The sequence below is a fragment of the Camponotus floridanus genome, unplaced genomic scaffold, assembly GCF_003227725.1.
Source record: "Camponotus floridanus strain SB8 unplaced genomic scaffold, Cflo_v7.5 scaffold27, whole genome shotgun sequence".
NCBI lineage: Eukaryota > Metazoa > Arthropoda > Insecta > Hymenoptera > Formicidae > Camponotus > Camponotus floridanus.
In genome coordinates this window covers 620,091-646,994 of record NW_020229403.1, presented here as the reverse complement: position 1 = coordinate 646,994, position 26,904 = coordinate 620,091, and the positions used below count along the sequence as shown (strand labels likewise).

At 37.6% G+C, this 26,904-nt stretch overlaps 1 protein-coding gene across 6 annotated transcripts in view; it reads left to right on the top strand.

The window, feature by feature from the left end:
• Nucleotides 1–26,904, top strand: part of LOC105248275 (protein Fe65 homolog) — a 141,226-nt gene that overhangs the window by 27,584 nt on the left and 86,738 nt on the right. For 4 of the 6 annotated variants that reach the window (XM_011252973.1, XM_011252968.2, XM_011252974.2 and 1 more), the window contains exon 3: nucleotides 14,950–15,314. In XM_011252973.1, coding sequence (XP_011251275.1) covers nucleotides 15,011–15,314 — 304 coding nt within the window. In that variant the 5' untranslated portion in view covers nucleotides 14,950–15,010. Of the gene's footprint in view, nucleotides 1–10,522; nucleotides 10,678–13,173; nucleotides 13,305–14,949; nucleotides 15,315–26,904 lie in introns of those variants that run through there. The other 2 variants (XM_011252970.2, XM_011252971.3) reach the window with 2 other exon arrangements.

Below are 26,904 nucleotides of genomic sequence, written 5' to 3'. Positions count from 1 at the left end.
CGGCGGATTAGGAGTCTTCTTCAGCGTTGTTCGTGTCTGATTCGCGGCGGGACACCATTTTCTTCGAACACGAATTTATAGTCAATCGCTAACAAACTAACCGGAAAGGTAAAAGAGAAACGCTAAGACTAGATAATGATCATTTTACGGAGAAATCGTGTACATTAATTAATTTAGAATTATTAATTTCACCTTTTATCGAACGAAAATAAATTGAGAATTTCCTAGACCTTTCATTCTAAAGTTAAATGGAGAAGTTTACTTTGTATTTATCTTCGACCGATATAATCGAACCGATACGATTCAGCACGACGATATCAAAAACGGAAGAGTTTGGTAACGAAATTAATAAGAGTATATCCTCAATCGCGTTTCTCTCTGCAAAGTTATTGGAGAACCGATTCGTGCTTTTCGCGTAATTACCTACCTACTGCGCGACGAGAACGAAGCCGCGATATCGATTAAAACGCTCGATGAATTTTTCGAAGAGTCGCGAGTCGCATTAAAATGTCAAAGCGAAAGCGAACTCTCTGCCAACTCTGCTTTTCCCCTTAAACCTCTTTTAAATTTATTTTCTCACTTTAAAAATTCGAGCCAAACTCTTCGTACTGCAAAATATAAAAAAAAACGTGACTCGAGATTCTATTAGAGCGCCCGATTTCTCTTACTTTGCGGTCTTCCAAGAGAACGAAGGTAGCACGCGGTTATGTTTTACTCGTGTGTTTTACGCTATAAGTAAAATAAAATTAAAATTTTTAAAATATCATGTTGTAAAATAAACGTTCATGAGTTCTATGAAATAACATAAAATCTTTAGAAGTCGATTTAACATGCAAAAGTAAAATATTTGAAGTAAAATTACAATGATTCTACACAATACACTCGTAGATAGTGAAATCAAATTTCCTACGATTTATTTTATTTATTCTTGAAAATAATATAAATAAAACGTGAGACAAATTGTGACAATTCTTATAAAGAAGAATAGAACACAATTCTCATTCAAAGCAGGAAATAAATTGCAATTGCAAAAATGTACATTATTCGAAGTTATACGCGATTCGTTTGGAAGTTTCTGACGACTCTAGAAAAACAAGTTTGGGAGAAAACGTTATGGCGTATCCTTGTTAAAAAAGAAAGCGTGTATAAGAGAATGGTGTTTTTTTCGCGCAAGATAGTAAGGTTTTTAAACTTCGCGAACAATGCAATTCCGGTGAATTCGGCGCTTTTGCGTTGTCGCGCGCCATGGATTAACCCCGTTTCGTATTAATAAAGCGAGGGTGTAAAAGCGGCGGATTATAAAACTGTCCGCGACGGATTTGCAGACGGGCGCGATTATTACAGTCGGCAGCGCGCTTTTATGCGGGAGTAAGCGTCATCGCGGCCATTTCTGCAAAAGCACCTTTACACTTGATGGGTCGGTCTAATTATCGTCGTTAGAATAAAGATGTTAACTTAACAGAATGACAACTACATTCGGGAAAATAGGTAGAATGAAATAAAGTTGCATTTCGAGTTGAACGGGCGATAAGATGATGTACTTACCTTAAAATTGAGAAATTGACAGTTGCAGTTTGTGCAAGATCGTTAATTTGTTTTGATTTCGATTTACGCGCCACATTTAACATTATTCAATATTATATTATACACATTTACCGTTAATTATGGCATGCAAACATGAACAATTATTGTCACGTGTAAATATATTAATCTGTCGCATGTTCAATGTATTATGCTATATTTATCCGCAGCTTTCACGAGACAACTGATGCATTAATATATAATGAGCTGGATGGACCATGAGCAATTAATCAAGTCTAGCTTCGATCGATTGACTACATAATTAATAAATTCAACTTCGAATTATCTACCCCAGTGATTTCTCATAAGCGATTAATTATATATGTATTTGCATATATAATTTTGAAACGTATACATTTCTTTTTTTTTTTAATTATCATTCGCGAAAAATTGACTTTCAACAATTTCCATTTTTTTTTAAATTGAAATATGATCGGTTTTAACATCCTTTTTAAATAATAGACCTTTATCCCACATCTCGCTCGAGTATTCTGAAAGACACACAACTTCGGTAGTCGAGATGAAACGGTCTCCGTTCTTGATGTATGATAATTCCGACGAAAATTCAAATTTTGATGCGGCCATCAGAATGGCGGACGACAAGAGTCGAGCGAGAGTATCTTTCATCGGAACTCCCGCGGGAGTCATCCTGGCGGCGAACCCGCCCGAATTCACCGACAATTTCGGGGAAACCTCTCAGCCACGTGGGACATACGGGTGCCTGAGTTTCCTCCATGTTTTCGTTTTGAGAACCGTAAACTAGAACAAGCCGCCGTGTCCTCTCTGTCTTCTCCGAAGTGTGACGAAGTGCTCTAGAGTCCGTTTCTCCTCTCCTTATGTCCAAACTCTCCCCTTCAACGCCTCTCTTTCTCATTCCCCGTCCATCCTTTTTCCTCCCCCCTCCTCCGCTTTTCATTCGCGGTCCCCCGAGATTACCCTGATTGTTGCGCAAGGTGGCAAGTTTCCAACATTCCGCATTAACACGAGTTCCACATCATTAACTTCTCGGCATTTATACGTTGCGATTTAATTAACACTTATAAACCCGCGACGAAGCTAATATCCAAGTTTCGTGCCGTATTTATTAACTACTCGAGCTTGCGTGGCCGAAAGTTGCGTTTGCTACTATAGACGAGTTTTCAATTGATACTTTGAGAGGACCGCAAAAATGTCATGTCATGTCAATTGTTTTCGAACAAATGACTCGTACAAAGGCATCTAATACGATTTTGTCTAACGTAAATTCATTATTCGCTTTTATTAGATTTCAAATTCGCGATTCCCATCCCTATCTAATTATCCGCTCCCTCCTTATCCTCGTCGGATTACTGTTCCGTTCGTTAAAAATCTCCAAGCCCGAGAATAAACGTGATGGCGCACCTCGGGATCGCTCAATTAACGAAGCAATCGTCCGCATCGTCGCTTACGCCCGCGGTCTATTACCGGCCGTTGCAAAAACACGGGGCGCATAATCGCGACGCGGACTTGAAGATCGATCCCATCCTAAAATAACGCACCCCTCGGAAGGCGCCCCTGCGACCGGAGCGATTTTCGAACGACGGGGAGAAGCAGCGCGCGCTAAAGCCTCGTGTTTAGATTCTCGTTTGAAGCAATTTTTTTTTTTGATACGACACGACAATAGTGCTCATTGCATGGTTAAAGTATGCGCTGCGAGAGAATAACATCTGAAAATAAAAGTTTAAAAATACGACATGTTCACAGACGGAAAGAGAGAAGGTGATAGAGGGAAAAGGGACGGGGAGAGAGAGCGAGGTCAATTACGATCGAGCGAATTCGTGGGAGGCTCAAAGGAAACGCGACGCGGCGGAAACGAAGGTTTAATCTCGGTTATATGAACGGCGGTAGGTGCGAAGCGTTACGACGGCACGGGTGCACAAAAGGTGTCGGGATGGACTGCATTTTATCGGGCGCGTTTTCACAGGGTTGGTGCTGGTTGGTCGACTGCGCGAGTTTGCGGCCGACAGCATGAATGTTTGATGGAGTGAGCCGGCGGATCGGAAGTGCTGGTCGTTTCTCTCTCTCTCCCTCTCCCTCCCTCTCTTCTCTCTATCTCTCTCCTCTTTGCCCATCTATCTCTCTCCTTCTCGCCGTCCGATATTACTCGCGATAACGTCACTCGTCGATCAAATAAAGGGACTTGGCGCGGCGAGAGAGCCGACACAGAGAGGGTTGGGGAAGGGTTGAGGGTTTAAAGTGACGGACAGGTTACAAGAGGTTGGAGGCGCGCGGAGCCGTGATTCGTTTCCGCGAGGGGGATGGCCCTCGTAGGATTCGGGGCTTAAATTCGTCGCTTTCTCGCTCTCTTCTATTTCTCTCTCGCTCTCCTCTCTCCCGTTCCTTGAAATTCACGCGAGTCTAATTCGCGCGCACGCGAATTCACTCTCCGGTCGAGCGTACGCGAAGTAACTCCCCTATCGATCGTCGCGTCGTGGAAACGTGTATTTTCTGTTCGCGAATTAAAACGGTTCGCCGCGCGCGCGACGCTTTGTTACTGTTTACCCTGACCGAGTTTTTTTCATAGTTATTTTTTTTTATTTGTGCTCCGTGTGTATGTATTATCAAGGGAAACCGATACTCGGGGTACATCTGCTTCTGCTCGTAATTCCGCCATTTTAACGTAATTACCGAAGAGCATAGTTCCTTGGTAAACTCCTTCGTGTGGGTGCAAGTACGTCGTTCGTTTATAGTTGCTATCCTGTTTATAACGAAGACGGTAATTTTTGCATGGATCACATGAATATGTTTTATGCTCCGATAGCATAACAATAAGGTATAATAGATATAGATAGAAGTAACCGTCACTGCGTTAACGCAATCTTCCTTAAATATACACGGATGTTATTATAGCTTGAGAGAGCGAATGTAAATTGTATCAACAAATTTCGCATATAACAAGTAATATAAGTTTTATAACCCTGTCATCTCGGAGTAATTATTTATGTTGTGAAAATTCTGTTAAAGCAATCTTCGAGATTATTTCTTTCGATATTAAAAAAGGTCCTTTTATTACTAAAGTCACTTCTTTTGGCGTAATTTTGTCTCATTTTACGACATTGTTCTAAGTCGTAGAGGAATCTTGCATGTATATTTAAGTTCAAATAACTCGCGTTTATTGCACTTTTGAAGACAGGTCTCTCTGCGTCATGAATGAAAACAGAATTTATCACAGTAGTCTTATGAGTTTTTTATAGAAAGCAATTCTTATTTTTTCGACGTCATTTCTTATTCGAATGATTTATTTCCCACGTAACATACATTGCTCGCAATAGACTGCACAGTGCTGCGTATAAAAGATGGAGATACTTTTTTTACATATCGTCGTCGTCGTGCGTAGCTTCGTATTGTCGAGCTTAATTTTACTCCGGTAAAAACGTGACTTTAGTCTCCGTTAATAGACCTCGTACTTTGCACCCATGAGAATTGCCGTGTGGCAATGAGTTGGGCACCACTGAACTGGCGCCAGGTTGGCTGGAACCTGACACGCGATCAATCAACCTGCTGCCTTGTCCCCTGCCTGGGTTCACCTCGCTTCGAACCTCCTCACCTGAGCTTGAATTCGCATTCCCGACACGATATATGAACTTCCTGCAATGGAAAGATCGAGGATTTACGACTAAAAGACCGATTGATGCTGATGCGTAAACAACGTGCGATAAAAACGTGCAAATTATACGAAAAAGGGCAGAAGGGAAATATGTATACACTCGTGTGAGCGTTTAAAAATATTTAAAAAATTTAAAAAGAGAAGGATGTATATTATATATTAAAAATATACAGAAAATAAAGATTCAGTTTGTTTAAAATGACCATTGACATTTGAAATATAATCAACGATGATACAATTATTCTTTTAAATTAAATTCCTTTAAATTAAATTAGATAGTTGAAATTTTTAAGATTGGCAAATATATTTTCATTATTTTGGCGAGTCAAATATTATGGCCAGCGTTTTTTCAGAGGCAATATAGCAACAGTTTCGTCGAGAAAAATGGAATTTACATCGAAACAGAAATTTGCACGGAATGGAACGGCGAGGCTTTATAGAAGCGTAGTTCGATGATGCATCAAATACATTTGAATTTATATTGGGCACCAGCTACTGCCTTCACAATCGCCCCCTCCTCCTTCCTTTCCAACTGTCTCTAGCAAACCATGTAAATCCTCATGTAAATTCTTCTTTCGAGGGATAACCTCGACTCACTCGCAAATCCGATTGCCGAGCTATTGCGGTATCAAAAGCCATTTTCATGTAATCTGCGATTCGTTGACGGCCGATATATACGCATCAGATAATAGCGATCAGATTGTTTATATTAATTTCATATCTCTGTACGAAAAATACGGTATTTTCAGTAGAGTGGTCGCACGTGTATTCATTATATATCGATTTTCTTTTAATTACGAGATAACTTTTTTATAGTTACAAGCTTCTTTTTATATATTTTGACATTTTCATAAGCTATTATATTATAGGAAGAAAATTAATTATGCGTTGCCATAAATTCTTTTATGTAGATAAAGTAATTTTAAAATAAAATATTTATCGCTATTTTAAATTAATCAGCATTAATAAAAGGAAGGCTAAGGACCGATCGATAATATCTAAAATGTCGACATACATCTTGTATTTAAATTATTTTTTCGACGGATAATATTCTTTTTTTCATCAAATTTATTAATGAATACACGAACTTTCCGTCTTAGATTTACGTTCCGATTTTTTAATTACGTACTAACAACCTGCGCTACGGTTCTTAGCCTTTCTCTTATTAATTTTGATTTTTATCTTACGGTCCGTTAACTCCCTTTCGTTTTTAAATTAATCAGTCATCTTATAAAATTGCTGAACATTGGCATTACTTGTACAGAGTAACTATTTAATAATTCTTCTTGATAAAATTTTGTAAAACAATTTAGTTGAATTTTAAGATATGTAACAGAAACTTGAGAGAGAGAGAGGGAGAGATGAAAGTAATTTCCCTTCTGTCCATGAAAAAATGAATATTCTCGAGACTTTGCTTGCACGGATAAAGGTTAACCACGACAAGATCACCGTGTCAGATTACATAAACTGTTGTGTCCTGATCCCGTCGAGCGCGAGCGTTGCGTGTCCTGCGGAACCTGCGTTGTCTGCGTCGAGCAAAATCTCATTTGGCCGAAGGGCGAAGGGCACGGGCGAAGGATCGTGGTATACGGGAAGCTGTATAGTACATGTAGAGGCGTATCTAGAGACGGGATAAAATTACGTTGAGTTTGTCGGCTTTACGAGCAAACGCCCGGCGACACGTCGACGTGCGGTCGGTGTAACAAGCAGAAACCAGTAAATTACGTCTCGCCTTACCTGAGTCGCGGCGTGATGCACACGACGAGCTCTATTTTAACTTAGGACGCTCGCGTATACCACGGCCATTCTTGGTTGAAACTTTAACGACCCCCCACTGTCTCCCGTACGACGGGATTCGAAGAGTGATGAAGAGCCGTCCCCCTGCGACAAATTACTCGAATTGCGAAAGTTGTATGGACTAATAAAAATTGTTAGATTATAAATGCAGACGCGACGCGACGAAATCGCGAGGAACAAAGGATAAGAAATTATTATTCTTGAGAAAAGTGGAAGGAAAATCAAGGAAGCCGCCTCTCAAACTTCACAAAATTTTCCAGGCGGGGTAATAAGGAATCGATAAGGTATACGTACGATTGTCAATAGCGTCGCTCGAAAGAGAAGAGAAATATTACTGACTTATAGAATTCTCAAAAATGAGAATTTATATCTTGGTAAATGCACCAAGTAAAATATATGCATATGCCTCGTTCTCGTTTAAAATTTTCGCGTACAATTAAAGAATTTTTAGGCATTACCATCCTGTGGCTCGTAATCGCTAATTTTCTTGTCGTGTTGTTTAATATATATCGAGCCAAATTCCTTTCGATTTATTTTAAATATTACTGAATTCCTTTGTTTTATATGGCACGAAGGGTAAATGGAATTGATTCGTGCGATCGTGCTCGTAAAATACGCGCTAAACAAGAAAAGAAATTCCCTTTAGAGCGAGGGTGTTATGCGCGTTTTACGAAACATCGATCTCGAGTGCATCCCGGGATGCTTCATCTGAGACACAGAGCCTGTTCATTTTCCCCGGAGATATTCGCCAAAGCGTGGATGGGAGCGGGATAGGGGCAACTAGCCATTTGCATTCAAATCAAAAATCTTAATGATGAGATTCTTGTCGGCGAAGAGCCGACTTCGATTCAAAGATTTTGCCGGTTCGCAGCAGGTTGAAAAGGAAGGTCGTTTCCACCCCTAATGTAATCAAGCAGCAAGAGGAGCTTTAGGGTGAAAAATTTGCCCGAGACCTCCGACGGCATGTTCGCTTCCTTGACTGATGTCGTATATTCCTGCCTCTCACATTATTATCTTCATTATTATATGCGCAGAATTATAATTTGGTGATTAGATAAAATATATTCTCTCTCTTTCCCTATCTGTCTTATCGTTGTAATTTGTACAGATTTGATTTAAAAAATGCATACATGTTTATAATTATTATCAAATGTCATTTCACTGTCATTACAATATTTTAAGAAATTATTATGAAATTGAGATTAAACATGATTAGTTAACGAGCAATGGTTGTCGGATAAATGTTGAATAGTGAATTGTGTAACGCCAAATTAATGTGTAATAATTTTTATTTTAACAATAATTCATAAATGCAAGTGAATTAGTCCGGCACGTGGTAAAAACGTAATTAAAATTTGAAGTCACATATGACAAACGCTTGAAAAAATAAATGCATAGTATTTTGAATAATTAACATCCTTGTTAAATCGTTATACCGCATAATATGCTTTATGTATACTTCAGTAAATGCAATGCAATTTTCGTTATTCAGAAGTGGGTCAATACGATTTGTGAACATCAATACAAAATATCATTTAATTTATTCATTTCAAATTTATATGTCATTATGCAATGCACAAATTTATTGAAAGAAAAGAAAAGAACAAGATTACAATGTGATCACAAGACTCATTAAATTTTTTCAACATCTTTTATAAAAACCATTAATTAAATATATAAATTTCACTTTTTTTAAATTTATATATTTAATATATAAATTAAATCTCTCTTGTACTTTTATTAAATATAATTATTACAATCATTTATTAAATAATTCTTTATATAAAATTAACTGAATTAAATATTTATCTAATTAAATTTCTCTCTCCGATTGTCGAATTTTGTTTCTCTGTAAAAAACAATCCCATCATGAAAAATGAACTGGTCAAAAATCATCAGAGAGAGAGAGAGAGAGAGAGAGAGAGAGAGAGAGAGAGAGAGAGTGTGTGTGTGTGTGTGTGTGTGTGTGTGTGTGTGTGTGTGTGTATGCATTTATAAAATAAAACGCTCATTAAATTAAATTCCAATTGCTTTAATTAATCGTTCGACGATCATCGAATATTATTTCTCTTTGTCTGCGATTCGATCAAAGCGTCCTTTGTACGCCCGAGTTTCGTTCCCGACAATTTCATCTTGATTATCATCGCGTTCGTCCCTTCGTAGTATAATCGTGCACCAAGGAAGATCCAAATGGAATCCATCGTGAAACTCGTCAGATTATTGTAAAGCTCGAAGGGCGATATCGCGCGCCGATCTATCTGACTTAAGTTTACCGTTTATAAGCCTTCTCCGGTGGTGTTCGCGATTCTCCAAAGCCAGGTGATATCGAGTCCCTCTCTCAGATTTTCGCGAGTACGACCGAGATTGCAACCGGTAACGATGCGGCGACGATGTTTACCCAGACGCCGAGGGTGGAAACGATTCTCCAGGATTCGCGTGTACGTGCTCGAGGACTCTTTACAGTTAAGCTCGCATTCCGTCGTGTGTGCGACTTCTTTCCGACGTTAATCGTACAAGAAATCGACGAGAACGCCCGTGCGAGATACATTTCATGTGCAAGAACGCATGAATAGGCATGAATAGGACGAATACATCTTGACAGATCAATAAACATCAAGCTCTATTTTCAGATAAAGTTGATCAAACATCTCTTTTTATATTTTTTACTCGCTTTACAGCAGATAAAAATAACTTTTTGTATTATTTTAATAAATGACCTTTATACTTTATATCGTGAAGAGAATAACTACTTTAATCTCACAAACACACTACGGACTAAAAGATAAATAGCGTGAAGATTAAACTCTCTCTTTCGTGAAAATTCACGTCGCTACTTAAGTATTAGCAGAGAAACGCTGTTCTTCACTTACATTTAACTTTTCGTTAGCTTTACGTGATCGTACTTTGAATCCTCGCAGAAGTCTCAGGTGTACGTATGTCCCGAGTAAAAATATTTGCGAAGAGCGCAACATTGTCGGTTAACATTTTTTTTCCATCGGAAAATACTCTCAAAATACTCCCTTGCGACCAACCCTGGTATCAAAGAAGAAACGTGAAACCGCGCTTCGAAATAACAGAGAGAAGTCGCGGTTAATCCGACGACCGCAGCGGGATGGTTCGCGGCCGCGGAATAGTTCTTCGGATTCTGCGAGTCGTAAAATTTTTAGTGGGGACCTCTCCGAGGCAAAATCCACGGCTGCGGCCCATAAATCACGGCCCCGTTTTCCGCGGGGTGGTTAAGACCGGTGTTTAAGGCCGCTTTATGAATGGCCATATGGCGAGGCGGAATGGATATCTCGTGCCGAGCGGTCGTACGTTTTGCGCGAGCATTCCTGGGTGCGAAGGGGGGAGGGGAGGGGAGGTTGTTCCAGTTTCATACAAGCGAGAGGGTGGGCGATAACGAGGATGGCTACCGCGGCGCCCGTTCGTCTGCCGCCCCTGGTCGATGCCTTCTTCCACTCCCCGTACTCTTCGCCGCATTATCCGGAAAGTTGCCAGTACCGGTATCGCGATATTCCTGGTCGGTCGTGATTCATCCCGCTTAGTAATAGCGCAATTCCGCCGTGAGCTGCTCGCGGACTTGCGAACTTCGGTTCGACGTTCGTGCGAATCGCGTGCGAATAACAAGGAGGGAGTTTTAATCCGGGCACACACACACATCCTGGTCTTTATCTGTACGATAATAATTAGAGCTTCCCCTTCGCGCGATGTACGCGTACGAAATTGTTTATCACGCGCCCATTAGATATATCGGATTAATCTAAATGCACGCTCGAGATAATTTTCATTTGAATCTCAGTCGCGATTAAAAATTATAAAAATTCAATTTTTTTCTTGCCTAGTTAGTTTTGTATGTTTCTAGTAAATTCTTATGTGTTTGGCGATTACAATGAAATTTTTTAGATTGAATTATAGTTGAATGGATGTGCGCTTCAGTGATTTTATGGAATAAACTGGCATAGAGGACGGCAATGACGTATCGCAAAAAAATAACGTGGGATAAATAAAAAACTTGCAAACGTTAATTGTAATCATACGTCGCGTTTAAATGCGTTTCAATTTCGATGTTGCAATACGCGCAAATATCACGACGTATTGACAGGCGGAAATGTATTGCTAATATTTGCGCTTGCCGCGCTAACCAATTTGATATATGTTATCAGATCGAAATCGAAACAGTATTTAATATCGATAATTAAAACTTTGAGATTTCACGATTATATCTATAGGAAACATGTGCTTGTATGTATGTGTATATATGTATATATATATTTTGCAAATATCAACAAATATTGAATCGAAATTTATTTTATACAATATATCATACAGTTATTAACAAATATTTAGCAGGAAAATATTATATGCAATGTATGTCATAAAACCTTTAAATGTATGATAAGTCGTTGATGAAGATCAAAGTTAAAGGATGAACAAATACAAATTATACAATGACAGTTAATATAATTTTATAACAGATTTTAATGTTGACTTTTGTTTGAAAAAAAAAAGTTTATAAATACACAATAAAATAAAGATTGATACGTCTTGAATCTCTATTTTAATCACTCTAAAATTATGGTAATGGTAACATCATTCGTTTGTATTTTACGATACGTTTGACGCAATTGAGATCGATCATTCGATAGAATCAGAAAATTATGCAGCTTCGATTTCAATACCATCCCGGATACGAGCATTTCCATGACACAAGGATGCGAAAAGGATCTGAAAAACGAGAGAAATAGACTCTTTTCTCTCTCTCGATAATCTATACGATTTTTTTCACGTGATATTGTGCATTGCTAACACGTATTTCGCATTTTGATCTTAATCAACGACTTTTCTTTAAAACACAAATATCTATTTTTCAAAGTATATTTTCGTTCAAACTTTTTATTTATGTTACGTATAAAACCGCAAGTGTTCTGCTGCTACCTTTTCTTCATCTGGAGAGAAACAGATTCGCAAATGACACGATGACGCGCATCGTCGCGAGAATACGGGGAAGAATTCTGAGTTACAGTGTAATATCACGAGCAAATTCCGGTCATGCGCTATATAAATGACATTACATATGTCTGCTCTCTCCCCCAAGTAATTTCCACGACGACGGTGACGCACGCGGAATCCCCGCGACCTCATAAGCCATGAGTATTATACTGCTTGCTCCAACAAATATTCTCGAAGGATTCCGCCGTAATAATTTCGTCGTGTTTACCGTCCGTATGGTGCCGGCATGATCTTTGATTTTCCGCGAGAGATAAACAGCGTCGGTCCCCGAAACGCTACGCCGCTGCGCGATGCCGCGAATTCCGATCCAGAATTTCAGGGACGCCAAAGTTTGGTGGGAATTTCTCGCGACATAATCTCGAGTCGCTCGAGATGTAATCTCGTGCGACGGGAATTCGTGCGTAGGCGATCGGATTAACGAGCGAAATGTTTTCTCTATGCGTGTTTCACCTCCGATGCGCCATACTTGGCTCGGTGAAGGAAACGTGTCTACGTACCCAGGAACGTAGCTCTGACGCATTGTCATATCTTCCTCGATATAACATTTCTCCCATTGTTTGCACATTCTTATTGACGATGAAATTTCAGTTAGAAATATTTCTTAATTGATGTATCTTTATCAAACGTTCGTTAGAATATTCCATTAATAAAAATTCAAATCTGATTAAATTTTAATATCAAAACTGAAGACTGGATTCACGTTTTTTTACACATAATTAAAAAATAGAATTTAAATTGTGTCTCATTCTTTCTTTTATATAAATATTTTTTCTTTATTTATAACATAAATAAGTCAATCTCGCATGGCCTGTCATATACCTTAATTTTTTAGATCGCTTTCTTTCTAATGCTTATTTATTAAGAACTTTTAATTTATGACATGTAAAAATAAAGTCGAATTTATTTGCTGGGTGATTCCATAAAAACTGTCAATTCTCATCTGCCATTTATCACTGCCGGGTGCATCGGACGCTTATCACAGCGTTGTTGCCGTGAGATCACTCGATGCATTCACTCGCGCACCCAAGCCTGACGTCATGCATCGTGCCGAGTGATGGTCGGCTCCATGGGAATGTCTCTCCACCCATTGGATCACTTCCGGTTTTCCGTTTGTCACGCTCCATTTGCATCGTTTCAGTACCGCATCGTCGATGTCCGCGATCGAATGTGTGTCCGCGTATCCTCTCGAAGAACATTTTCGGAAATTTTACAATCTGTGACGTTTTCCCTCGAAAGACCCATGTCTGTGATTCGTGTCGTCATGAATCTTATCTATATGCATGAGAAAATGGTGCGTGAATTTCACTGGTTAATCGAATTGAGTGTATTGTTGAAAAGACACATCAGATGATAATTAAAGACATCTTTTTTTATCGTGATCAAATTAAGAAGTATCTTCCTGAATTTTATTAGAGTAAATAATTAGTAATATTAAAGATATCTTTTTTTATCGTGATCAAATTAAGAAGTATCTTCCTGAATTTTATTAGAGTAAATAATTAGTAATATATTAGAGTAAAAAATAATTAGTAATATATGTATTTACTTATATTTATATATTTATTTATAAATTAGTAATATATTTACTAACAATAAGTTTAAAAAGATTAAATCTACTATGATTGAATTGATAAACTTAGCTCAACTCAGCTAAACTCGAGCCAAGCCAACCAAATCGATTCATTCTGTCAGTTACATTGTTTAGACGCCTTCGCTTTTGAACACCCGTTAATCTCCGTTATCTCAGCGGTTCCGCCTTCTCGTTATTCTATTCGGTTTGTATTTCATTGGAACTTGACCTGTGGGTGAGATTAATTTGCGTATATTTCACGATAATTGTGTGCATTTACGTCTGAGAGAGAGAGAGAGAAAGAGAGAGATCGTATTGTTCTCCAATTGTTTCGTATTTGTATTATCTTCTACTTGATTCCTTTGTTATCGCGACTGAACTTGAAATTTTGTTCTCCATCGCGACTATTATATCTCTGTATCCGTTCTTCTGGTTTCGATGTTCATTCACGAAATTGTATATTTAATATGCTTCGCGATAACTTCGACAGTGCGAAATCCTGCGCCAGGATGCGCGCGCATTACGAAACGGGTGTCCCGTGGTATTCACGGCGCGGAATGACGTGAGGAACACATTCCATAACAAAGTTTAACTCCATAAAGTCCCTACTGCCAATGGAACTTTTCCACCCCAGAATATATACGTATTCCGCATATGTACGTAAATTTTTTTCAAAGAGAAACTGACTTTGACACGCAAACAGTTGGAGTTTATTTTCTTGACTGCGTCATAGACATGAAGATTTACGTCAGAATAAATAAATGCAATGATGAAACACTTTGAATGGTCTGCAAAGTTTACGGTAGAATGGAAGAAAAATGCGTCCTACGTAAGGTTGCACTTTATGGTGTACCGATGATGAAGTTCATTTTGCTAGAAAGTTTTATCTTTAAAAAAGAAATTAATTAACGTGAGCAGATTTACGTCGATATGAAAAACACAAAAAATTTAGAATTAATATTTAAAATAATGAATGTTAATATATATTTTATTTATTAAAATTATATATTTGCAATATCGATTAAGTAATTATTTTCTATAATTATTTTCTTGGAGAATTTTACGATGATATGAAATTTGTTTAATTTTTTGCTGCATAACTAGCCTTAGCAATCTTAATTCACTCAACTAAATACAACCGGACTTGGGTTCCTTAGGTGTAAAAACTCTCGTTCGACTCTCTTAAAGCTCAGTCTACGACTTTTTCACCGTGAAACGCGAAATACTCTTCTTCGCACTTACGTCCCATCCCATTTCTTACTCCGTTAACCTTTGAAACTCGCCGCAAGTTTAGCAATTAATTCCCCGATCCTCGAGAATGTTCCATCTCCGCTCGTATTAATCGAAGCCACTGCGCGGTTTGCAGATAGTCGACATCGAGGCGGCGCCAAGGTCACGAGGGAGGAGCTGAGGTCATCGCGGCATCTATGTTGTGCGGCGAACTCCTGAACGGTGGCTTCGTCAGTGCCGGAGCGGTACCGGTAGTTCCCTACAGTCTCCCAGGACTCTGGTTACCCGGTTGCCTGCGTGCTACCAGTCCACGCGTATTGACCTCACCTTATCTGACCCTGCTGGCCGAGCTTCTGGCCGCGGGCCGCCTCGAGCTGCGAGACGATCTTCTGGAGTTGATGGATCTGGCAAAGAGGAGCCATCAGGCTCCGACCGGCAACAATGGAGCGCCCGAGCTCGATCTTGATCTTCACGCCGATGACATCGACGAGATTTTCCTAGGTGAGTACATTTATTCGAGAAGCGCCTAAAGAGGCTGCGACTTGATGATACATATCAAATTGATAATATAATTTAACGAGACGATCGATACTAAATGACTAAGCGTCGTATATTGAATGAAAATTCTGTCGCAACAGCCGCTAACGGATCGTTTAATATGTTTCTACGTCCGGGATGTCGAAATTGTAACGCGATTAAGAATAAGCGAACACGCCCATTGCATTTTTGCTCGAGTCGAATGTCTGGTCGAATGAAAGGATCGGAGGTCGCGCACATAATGCGGCCGACGCGTGCCGTGGGTGGTGAGGCATATACACGCGCGGCGATCCGTTGTCTTTTATTTCGAAAGCGCGCATTCCGGCATAATGGTCGGGCCGTAGTTCAAATTAATGAGCAATACACGCGGCCGTGACGACATCGCGAAAGTAGCCGTGCGTTGGCAGAAGTGAACGGCACGGAGTCTGTGATTACGTTCGCGAGTAAATATACTCTCCTCGGCTGTACCTGGTAATATTCCTCGCTTTTCATGGCGCGCAATTTGTCGGTCTGCATTCGTCCGATCTACGAAATATCCCGAGAGAGGAAATAAATATTTTTCCATTGAGATATATATAGATTTATATAGATATATATAGATATATATAGATTTTTAGAAAAGTATTTCTTACGTGGATTTAATATGATATATGGATTTTTAGAAAAGCATCTCTTATGTGGATTTAATATGAATTTAATATAGATTTAATTGTAGATTTTTATCTTTATAATATGCTTTTGCAAAAATAATTTTAAATATTAGCTAAGTATTTATATTTTCATTCGCGAGTTATCTTACGCACATATATAGAATGGCAAATTTATGTCGCGGTAATAATTTCTCAGGAAATTTGGAGAATAAAAGATATGAATTGCGAAATTACATAATCGATTTCTGTTGATTTGAATTCGATATATATACATGTAAATATATTAATTTCGTTTAATAAAGCTTCTTCGATATATGAGCTTAAAAATCGCGTATCAATTCCCAAAGAAATTAAATAAAATCTTCGGAATAAGATTATAAAATCATTCGTTCGCAATTTATTCAGAAGAGCCAGAGATAAATATTAGCGCAAGTAATTCTATGTATATCGTGATAAGATGATGAATAACATTAATATGGGAAAATCGTAAATGAGAAAAATGATTACTATGTTATTCTTTACATCTCTGAAAATTCACCCGATATCGCGATTCTTACGAAATTTTCCTCTGTTATTTTCCGTAAGATTTCTCCGGTAAAAATATGTTTATGGATATGACGTTGCGAGATTTATTTCCACGGCTCTCGGGAAATATTCCGCGCTTGATACCTTGTTCTCCGAGAAAAAAATAGAGAACGGGACAGCGAGACCCGCAGTTTTACAGGGCGTTAAGATTTTCCAGGACGAGTCGCGTCTTACGATCATTCTTCTTGGCTCTTTTCCCGGTCAGTTTTCCTCGTTTCATCTTCCAGCTCCGGTTTACTTTCTGCTTGGAAAACCGTCGAGGATCTTAATAAATCGCTCCACAGCTCGATTCCGATTTTTCGTAACCGCCATCCGGAAAAATGGAGTTTCACATATCCGAGAGATCCTTTAGAAATTGGCCACCCTCCTTTGCGCGTGAACGATGCTCTTAATCCGCGGATAATTTACTCCTATCGCGGTCGTCGATGTAAAAGTTTTTTTTTTTCTATGGGAATAGGACGAAGGAAGGATATATATATGTATATATATATCTCCGTGTCGAATCGTAATTTGTCTGGCTTGGCATTATTCGATATTAAACACACTTTAGCGTACAAAATATATATCATTCAAATATTAATGTATTGAAAGAGAAAATATATTAATTCTTGTGAACATTTATTAAGTATTTAGATCACGTATAACATCTAAACGCGTGTATATTTCTTATTGTTTTATATATCAAATAATTATTTTTTATATTTTTGATTTTTCATTTATTCATATTTATGCCTCTTTCAATTATATTAATTTATTGTGCATTCAACAGTTAACACATAATTGAATATTATTTGTACTAATTTAATGTTTCTTCTGTTTGCGATAATTTTATAATGAACAATTGTTCTTTATAAATTATCTGTTAAGAGAAATTCTGAAATTTGTGAAAACAAATCTTGTAAAAAAGTTAAACTGTTTTGAAACACGATTTTCTGATACAGCTATAGATTTGTTTTACACAACTGAATTTCTTACACTCTCTAAAAATGAGATAGATATATTTAGAAGATAAAGAAGAGAAAAAACAAAAAAAATGTAAGAAGTTCGGCTATAAAGGAGAACAAATCTTATAACTAATTTATGAATATTTTTATGGTTGCAATAAACTAATTTTGCGAAATTTATGCGTCGTACCGTTTAATTGCAACATTAATACAATAGAAAAACACGCTACACACAGTCAGATATGTTTAATGGTGTACTGCTGCCATTCTTCTCCATACCAATGTAGTCTATCGACAGTTTAAAAGTCTATTATCGCGAGCGAGACCGGTGCGATTGCTTGTCGTCTGGCAGCCAAATAGTTGAACTTTGTCGGCACCACTTCAGAGAACTGCCAGATCTGGCTGAGAGTTTTGGGAAAATTCTATTCACGGACTTGTGAAAGCGAGACCTACGTCGATCATTGTATCGTTCTCCTTTTACAGCTGTAAACTTTGTTGCATTCGATATGCAGATATCAAGGCTTTTAAATTTGATATAAAGGCTTGTGAATGTGCATAGATATAAATTATGTCACGATGACAAATACAAATCTGCATTTTTATTAACTAATTTAAGTGTATTAGGCAAAAGGAAAACATCGTAAATAAAAGTATATTAAGTATATTAAGTATATTAGGCAAAAGGAAAACATCGTAAATAAAAGAAAGTAAAAAATAGAACGGATTGACACAGAGAAATATATTATGTTCGTGTTCAATCAGATTAACTATGAGCAATACGCGTTGCGTGCGAAAAGTTTGTTGGATCATAAAAACGAGATATTCACGAGTGTTTCCAGGAAACACGTGGAAAATTGCGGAAACAATCCGCGGCCGGTGAAAATCTCGTCGTGGAAAAAATGAGCGCGCCGGATATTTCAATCAACTCGCCGGATTGCACGATATCGCTGCTCGAAAGTCGGCGTGATTGGATCGCTTCTGCCTGACTCGATTCTATACCGATCGATCAATCGTCGGTTGATTTTTGACGACTACAAATACAAACGAGAATGAGGAAAGGAGAGAGGAATCGAGCGTTAAAAATAATCTACGCGAGACGGAATAATCATATTTCACGATTACCGCGGCGGCGACGGTGACGGAGCGCGTGGAAAATTGAAAAACGAGGTCGAATCACCAGAATAGCTATCGAAAATTAGTTTTCGTATTCATTTGCTCGCCGAGAAAGTATATTTCATCGGCACGCGTGTGATGAATCACAACCGGCACGCATTCGCCCTTTCGAATAAACGTTTCAATCTGTCGCGGCCTTATCGTTCCTGCTCAAGGGACGATAAAATATGGACGATATGCAGGAAGGGAATTGCGAATAGAGAAAGAGAGAAAGAACGAGAGAAGGAGAAAAGAAAAAAGTAGAGCAAGAATCGATTGATAGAAATATATTTTATCAAATCAAATAACAATGTCGCGAAATGAAGAATGACAGGTGTAAGCTAAAATCGATAATAAAATATTTTTGCAGACTGCAATCTTTTTAAAAACTAAGCGTATTGAAGAGCTTTATGCGAAATATCAGTATTTCACCGATAATCTTTATATATTTATTTGCATTTATGTTTTTGAAAAATTTTTATTCTTCTAGACAGAGATTCAAACTTTTATATATACCGGTGTAAATTTTCGTCGCGTCAATAATCAGTTCGCGTCGGAATAGCTATAATAAGCGAACGCGATAAATAATGCAGGCGGCCGTCGCCTCTTCTCTCAGAATAAACGTAGCAATCTGTCACGACTGTCTTTTTCTCTCCGTCTCTCTTTTTAAACCCTAATAAATAGGAATACGTATGCCGTTCGAGGCGGAACAGTAAAAAACTGGTGAGATGTGCGAGAATACTACTACTACTAGGATAGGGAAAGGGTCGCGGAGAGGGAAATGAGGAAGGCGAGATGGAGACAAAACTCGACAATAGAGCGGATGATCCTGCAATAGCGGGACACGAACGTCGAGTGGATCAAGGGGAATAGAAAGGACGAAACGAGAACAATGCTGCCCGGTATTATTTTCTATTTGCTGCGTCAGACCAACCGCCCACTCGGAATCGCGGTGTGCATTCATTCCTGAGATCTATCTCGATGCTCCGCTATAATTTTCACGTTCTTACGCGAGGCTCACAGTTCATGACATCCATCTTTGTATTCAGATTTTTTTCCCGCATGATCTACGCTGTTTGTAAGAAATATTTCACGAGATAACCATTTTCCTCCGCGACAAATAATTTATCTCGCGCGATCGTCTCTGGAATACGTGTATTTCAAGCTCATCGGAAAATAACTCCATCACGCGATGTAACAAGGATAATCGATTACACGAAGAATCGCTATCGGCGCATTCGACAGGATCACGAATTTATGCGTTACTATGGCAGCGCGGCTAATGTATTTACTTATCCGTTTATTACAAAGCTCGTCGGAGTTAAATTTGGTTACCCGGGTACTTACCCGGCAACTAACGCAAAGCGAATCAATGACCCAGTTCGCCCCGACGCGTTAAATTATTTTTCGTTATCGATCGCGCGCTCTTCGCTGAAGCTATTATTTCGCGTTAATCGTGACTAATAAAGAGTGTCGCGCGATTGAAAACACGTTGTCGAGAACGTTTTTAATGCATTTTGCCTGTTCGCCATAGAAACTGGCTACTTAACTCTAGAGATATGCTTACCGTACACATCGGATACAGTAAATATTAGAGCTAAATGCATATATAAATTGTATATATAAACAAGATATTTATTAGAAATAAATCAGAGATTGATTGGAAAAGTTACAATTTAAAAAAAAATTGTAATCGAGATATATCGTATATGTAACAATTTTTTTTTTCTTTTTTTTCAACGAATCGTTTTTAGACCGCAGAAAGTGAAGTCGAAAGGATTATGAGAATTGATGGACACCATAAGAACAAACGGATCGTTTAGGGATAACGAGTATAAGGGGAATCTTCCTTCCTTAGTCGTGCGGAAGAATTTTATTGGGTAATTACCGGCTTTTCTAGCCGTTTCGTCAGATTCGAGATTCAGTCTTTTTCTTCGCGGTACTCTAATCCGTTTCCGGAGATCCAATGAAGTCTTCTCTTTTGTCGTTCATCATTTCCGTGCTTCTCGTTAGACTGTCTGACCTACCATCTAGAAACGAAACTGTTCTTGCAGTTAAGCGTATTCAAAGGAAAAAGATCTCGCTTCTTGTTCTGGGACACGTGTTTCCGCCATCGTTTCGATTTGCAGCTAATTCTTTGTCACTTCTATTATTCGCCAAGTACTTGAAACAAGAAATTGCATTCTCTCTCAGTTGAATTTTTGTCAGTTCCCATTCCCGCCCCTTAAATAACAAGTACTTAAATAACATTGTTCAATATGTTTTATTTCTATCTTTTATTTTTAGCTTTATTTTTTTAGTATTATAGCATATAATTTAATGATGGCTTCTTTAAGTTTAATGAACGCTTTTCACTCGGTTTGAAAATTTTAAAGAAGCTATGATTAGATTTTTTCCAATTTTAAAAATTAAATATTTGATTTAAATTCTAAATTAAATTAAAATAAATTAAAGTTTTTCAAAGATTAAATATTTAATTAAATATCTCTTAAATTAAATTAAAGTTTTCTCTTGAAATACCTATGCCAAAAGTATGTTTTATTTATAGCGTTAAAAATTTAATAATCTAAAAAAAAAATGTTTAATCTAGCCAATTTAGATTTAATGAAAATAATTTCTATTCCTCTCGGCGATCGTGTAATAGAATAGCGGAAAATATGGGTTGGATTTTCGCGTTCGCATGAAAGCTACGAAACGGCGAAAACCACCGGCGGGCTTCAAAACAAGGACGTTCATGCAAATTGCACTGTGTTAGAAGCGCAGGTGGGCTCGCAATGCATGCAAACGAAGAAACTGCACTTTTTCCTCACAACAGTTTTGCCCTGAGGTTTTCTGCAAAAATTCCATCGTGAAATCGCCACATTATATCTAGATTTTTTTTTCGAAAGTTCGCATTATGCGGATTTCAAACGGTTTAAATGAGATTGTTAAAGAGATCTTTTAATAATTAAATTAAAAGGACACGATACTTTCAGATGCATTTAATCGTAAAAGAAGAACGATCTTGGAATTGTATGCAAATAGTTAAAACAGTAGAATTCGTTTCGTGATTTTATCAACACGATTTATTTCGTAGTATGGATTTATACCGAACCTTCGATTTGCGTATTAATGGCTCTTTGATCCAGGCAGTTTCGAATATCGCGCATATTAACGTAACTCTCAAGTTGTAAACCGCATCGTAAGCGAGAGAATCGAATTACCGAGTTGTCGCTCAGGATCGATGGCGGTAGGAATCGGGAGAGCTAATTAATGCCACCGGAAGGGATTAGCGACGATGTAATTTGGCGGATGTACCGCCCTACGCTGGCAGCGAGACGGGGTACACGGGGGAGGGTTGAAACCTCGAAGAATCGGAATGGTTGTTGGGGATAATGGGGAGACCGACTGATTAAAAGTTTGCTTTTTCTCTTCGGTTTTCTGTCGACCTCTCATTGCAATTCTGCGAATTGCCGTGACAAATTATTTTTCTTCTTTTTTACCCTTGTCTCGAAAAACGGAATAATTTTGCCGGATAATTAGTCTCTCGTAGTACATAATGCATATTCGATCTAAATTTAAAAATGATTAATATTGCATCTAAAGGAATGTTATTGCTCGCAATATTATATTGTTCGTAAATCAAAATTTTTCTACATGATTTTCTACATGACATTTCACGATAGCTACAACACTCGGTGATTACTTAATGATAACAAATCCAATATACGGGACAAAAACCTCCTTCTGTAATAAAGAAGGATCACGTACATTAGTTAAGACTTCGACAGAAGGAATTTAGCGCGATGCAGGCAAGGTTAAGAAGCAATTCCCGCTCGATGAATTTATAGGTGCTCGGGATTAACACGGTCCGTTGCAATAAAAGTCACGAGATTTCCCTCTCTCCGCACCTGTGGCATCGTCTTTTACTTTTGTTTCCTTTTTACCGCGAGAAAAAATTCGCTATCCGGAGTGGTTATCTTCTGCTCGCTTCAACGTTTCTTCTTTTTTCGCTTCCTCTCTCGCCGTCTCATTTTAGCGAAAAGAAAATAAAAAAGGGTGATAGAAGTAGCAATGTCGGTCCATTCCCTTGTGCACGCGGGATGGACGATACTGTCGGCATTAAACCACCGGAATGTTCCTGTTTTCAAGACACTAAGTTGCCGCGTGGCTTGGATATTTTTTCTTTCTTTTTTTTTCTTTCATCTTCCGGCTATCTGAGATTCGATCTCTCGTTAAATATTGAAAAATTGAGAGGGAAGAAACAGAGAATTAACAGGAATGGTATTTGTATACCGAATTGTGTGGATCGTAGAGTTAAGTGATTATTCGGGGCAACGATTATGGAAATTAAATTCCGAGAAAGTTTTCGGCGAAAGTTCTCATGGGCCACGGTTAGAGAAACACATTGGTATGCGAGATCGTTGAACTCGTAAACGCAGTTCTACGATGTATCTTTGTAATCCGATGCGAATTGTTATAAAATTTGTACTTTATACGACGTTATCTTCATCAATTTTTCAATTAGCTTTCCTAACGTTTTATCGAAATAATTTAAATGTAGTTTAATTAAATGATTAAACTTGCACATTTAAACAATTGTTTCGCGTACAATCGAATTATATAAATACGCACTGTTCCCGATTGTTTCCTTCCTGGCGAATCAATGAGGTAATAAAATAATCAAGGTAACAAATGAGGTAATAAAATACAGTAATTTAGATCTCTCAATCTATATAAAATGTATTATTCATTGAATCGGTAATTAAATTAGAACGAAGTCGTTTCGCGAATCATTCGTCGAAATTTCCCACGTGAATTACGAAACCACGGGCTTCGCACAAAAGTGCATACATAAATTACATCGCGGGCGAACGAACGGCCCGTCGAGTTCCTTTTTTTTTCGATTGCACGTGACTGGCGCCGAGAAATCTCAAACGAATCTTCGGTGATTCGCCGGTCGGGATATGCTCACTGAAAATCGTATATCCAGAATTTCATTCGATTCCATAGCACTGTCGTTTTCTCGCGAAATTCGCTTCGCAGGTACTGCATGTTAAGATTAACGACGTTCCGTTTCATTTCCCTGTTTTCTTCTTTCTTGAAGGCAAATTAAATTGCAGATCATGTCTAACTCTCCTTGTATCTTTTCTGTTTCTTTTCTTTTGATTTGAAGTTTTTACACTTTATTAAATTAGATTTGTTTATTAAACATGCATTAACATTTAAAGCGAATTATATTACTTATATAACTTATTTCTCTTAATTATTTTTTTTTTTTTTTCCGATGGATTTTCTCTGAATAATAAATTAAAATTATAAATATTCCTTTTTTCCTCTCTTTCGCTTCTAATTTTTTTTGTTTTTTTTTATACGCTTATTCACTCAAATTACATTTATAAGAGAAGCCAGAAGTAGGCAGAAAATAAGAGGGAGGTACGAGGAATACTCGAACGTGTCACTAACGTAATAACATTTCAATTCGAGGACGGAAATTGCCGCAGGACACGACAACAGACCATCCCTCGCACTCGGAGAATTGACTCTCTTTGCGTTCTCCGTTCTCTAATGTTCTGACTTATTTTCTCAGTGAATATACTGTTTCATCAACTAATCAGTGTGAAGCAAAAAAACAAGTGGGAAAAATTTTTAAGAATAATACATTTAAAAAAGATAAAATTTAATTAAATAATGTAAAATAATATATAATGGCATTATAAATATATATTTAATATATAAAAAAAATATATATATATAAATATATATATATATATTAAAATGTCTTTAAATTAATATATATATATATATATATATATATATATATATATATATTAATTTAAAGACATTTTAATTCGATATTTATTCGCGAATGGATTACTTTCAACTACTCCAAGATGCCTACACCTCAAAAGTATATCGCTCTCCAAACACATTCGTTGCACCCTCCGGCTACATTTACTCCGTTAATCCGAAGCCGGAGTAAACGAAAATACGCGTAATTCGCGACACGGGGAGAAAGAGAGAAAAGATCGGAGACGGGGGACGAAGAAATGGCATCGAAACCAAGCAGGCAGTGCATTCGAGGGTCGACGGATTTTTTTTCCCATTTATTTAACGAACCCCATCGCGCGCTCGTATGGACTCGGAAGGGAGTCTTGGTGTGGATTACGAGGATGTGGCACTTTTCAGCGATAGGAAAAAAAGTGTGTCGCATTAATTAAAAGGGACACTGCTGCTGTCGTCGTTGCCGTCGTCGTCGAACGCAATTACGAGCGCTGCGCTGCACGTCGATTTATATCCGCTTCCTGCTTCCTGCACCAACCTATTTTTTTCTCTCTTTTTTTCGCGCCTGTATCCTGCATCCCCATCTTTTCAATCTTTTCTTTCTTGCTCGGCGACGTAGCATTGCACCGCGAAGAACGAACCCTCGATAATTATTCGAAACAGATGATATCAAAATTTTAATGAAATTTACCCGGTAAGGTACCATGATATCAATTTACCCGATAAGGTACCATGATATTTTAAATACGATCTCGAATTTTCCCAAGTTGTATTACGCATGTCCTACTTCATTTATTGATTATTCAAAATATCGATTATTGCGCAATGATGGCATTTAATAATAGATAATTTATTTATATAATTTTCATTTCCCATATCGAAAGCAAGAAAATTGTATTTCAATATTAAGATGAATAGTTTTTAGAGATAAATGTGTATTATTATTTTACAAAATTTTGTCTTAATGCGGAATATAATATAAATATATGTATATATTTAACAAAACGAAAGAGAAATAACGATAAAATAAGAAATATTCGTAACTCGGTGTCGTCGGCCATGTGAAAATATAATAACTGTTTCTCTCACCGCAAGCTTTTTTTATGTTCTCTGTTAAAACGGGGGAAAAATTCAGGTCATGCGATTTTTTCTCCAAATGTATAAACTACGTGTGAAAACAGGAGAAATGCCGTAAAACGAGTGCCCCGTTCTCTTTTGTGTTCTATTAAGATCTGGCTCCATTCGCACACCACTCACGTTTTATTCCCTTTTAGGTAGCTTGTGTAATCATTCACCTAAGAAACACGCAAAATTTATTTTTTCGCCAGAATATTATCGCGTAATATTTATGTAATTTCACGTTTTTATTTATCACGTAATTTCCCATTTATAAATTTTTTAACGAAGCAAGAAAAAATTAATAGTAAAATTCCGCTTTCCGAGATTCTGATTTAGATACATATATTTATTAAATAAGCACAGTTTTTATTTACGTTAAAAAAATATTTTTTTTGTGACATTTTTAAGCGTGTATCTTCAAATGTACAAAAGTATTGTGTCGCTAAAATAGGGTACCAAGTTTATAGAGCACGACTGCAAATCTTGTTACAATTATTAACAGCGTCATGTGCAGCGGACTTAACAATTGGTGCACTGACAAATTCACGAGCAAACAGGGAACTTTTTTGCCGCGCTGTCATATGCATGCGCGTAGTTTGCAGTCCTACGATAATGCTCGGCCAATGATTTGTGCGGGTCATTAGGCACCGGTTTTCATTGGCGTGGCGCAGACAATAATATGCGGAATAATGCACGATATAATGCCCGCACTGCATTACGATTCGCGGTCCCGATTCATGCATCGCGTTCATCCTGTCGCGACGAGCGGGCAATCGTCGTAATCATTAAAATTTTATCGGTACATTGTGTTCGGATAACCTATCTTTGAATTCATTACACATCAACGAGGATACATTCGTCAGATTAATCGTCCCGTCGCGAGATTAACGCTTTCGAAAGGGCAGTTCTGATTTTCAGTAAATGCAGATTCATTGGAATGTATTTTTGCATAGCTTTATTTGCGCGCGTATTCAAGTAAAGTTAGATTCATGATATAAATCTTTTTATGCAAAATAGTCTTTTTTAAATGGAGAATTTTTTTTAATTTTCACTTGTTTCTTTTTTCGTTCGGGTTTTGATTTATTTCTTACACCCGCATATGCATTTTGTATAGGTATAAATATATAATAAATTAAGTGCACAATATGACTTTAATGAAAAAATCAACACATTTAATCATATGCACAATAGGTAATTTAAATTTGAAAATGAATGATTATAGTACTAGGATATAATGTTATGATAAAATTTAAAAATTGCAACAGCATCCAATAAAATCTCCGATACGACCGCGAATTCTGGGAAAAAATTCCCTCGATACTCGCCACATAGTGTAGAGTC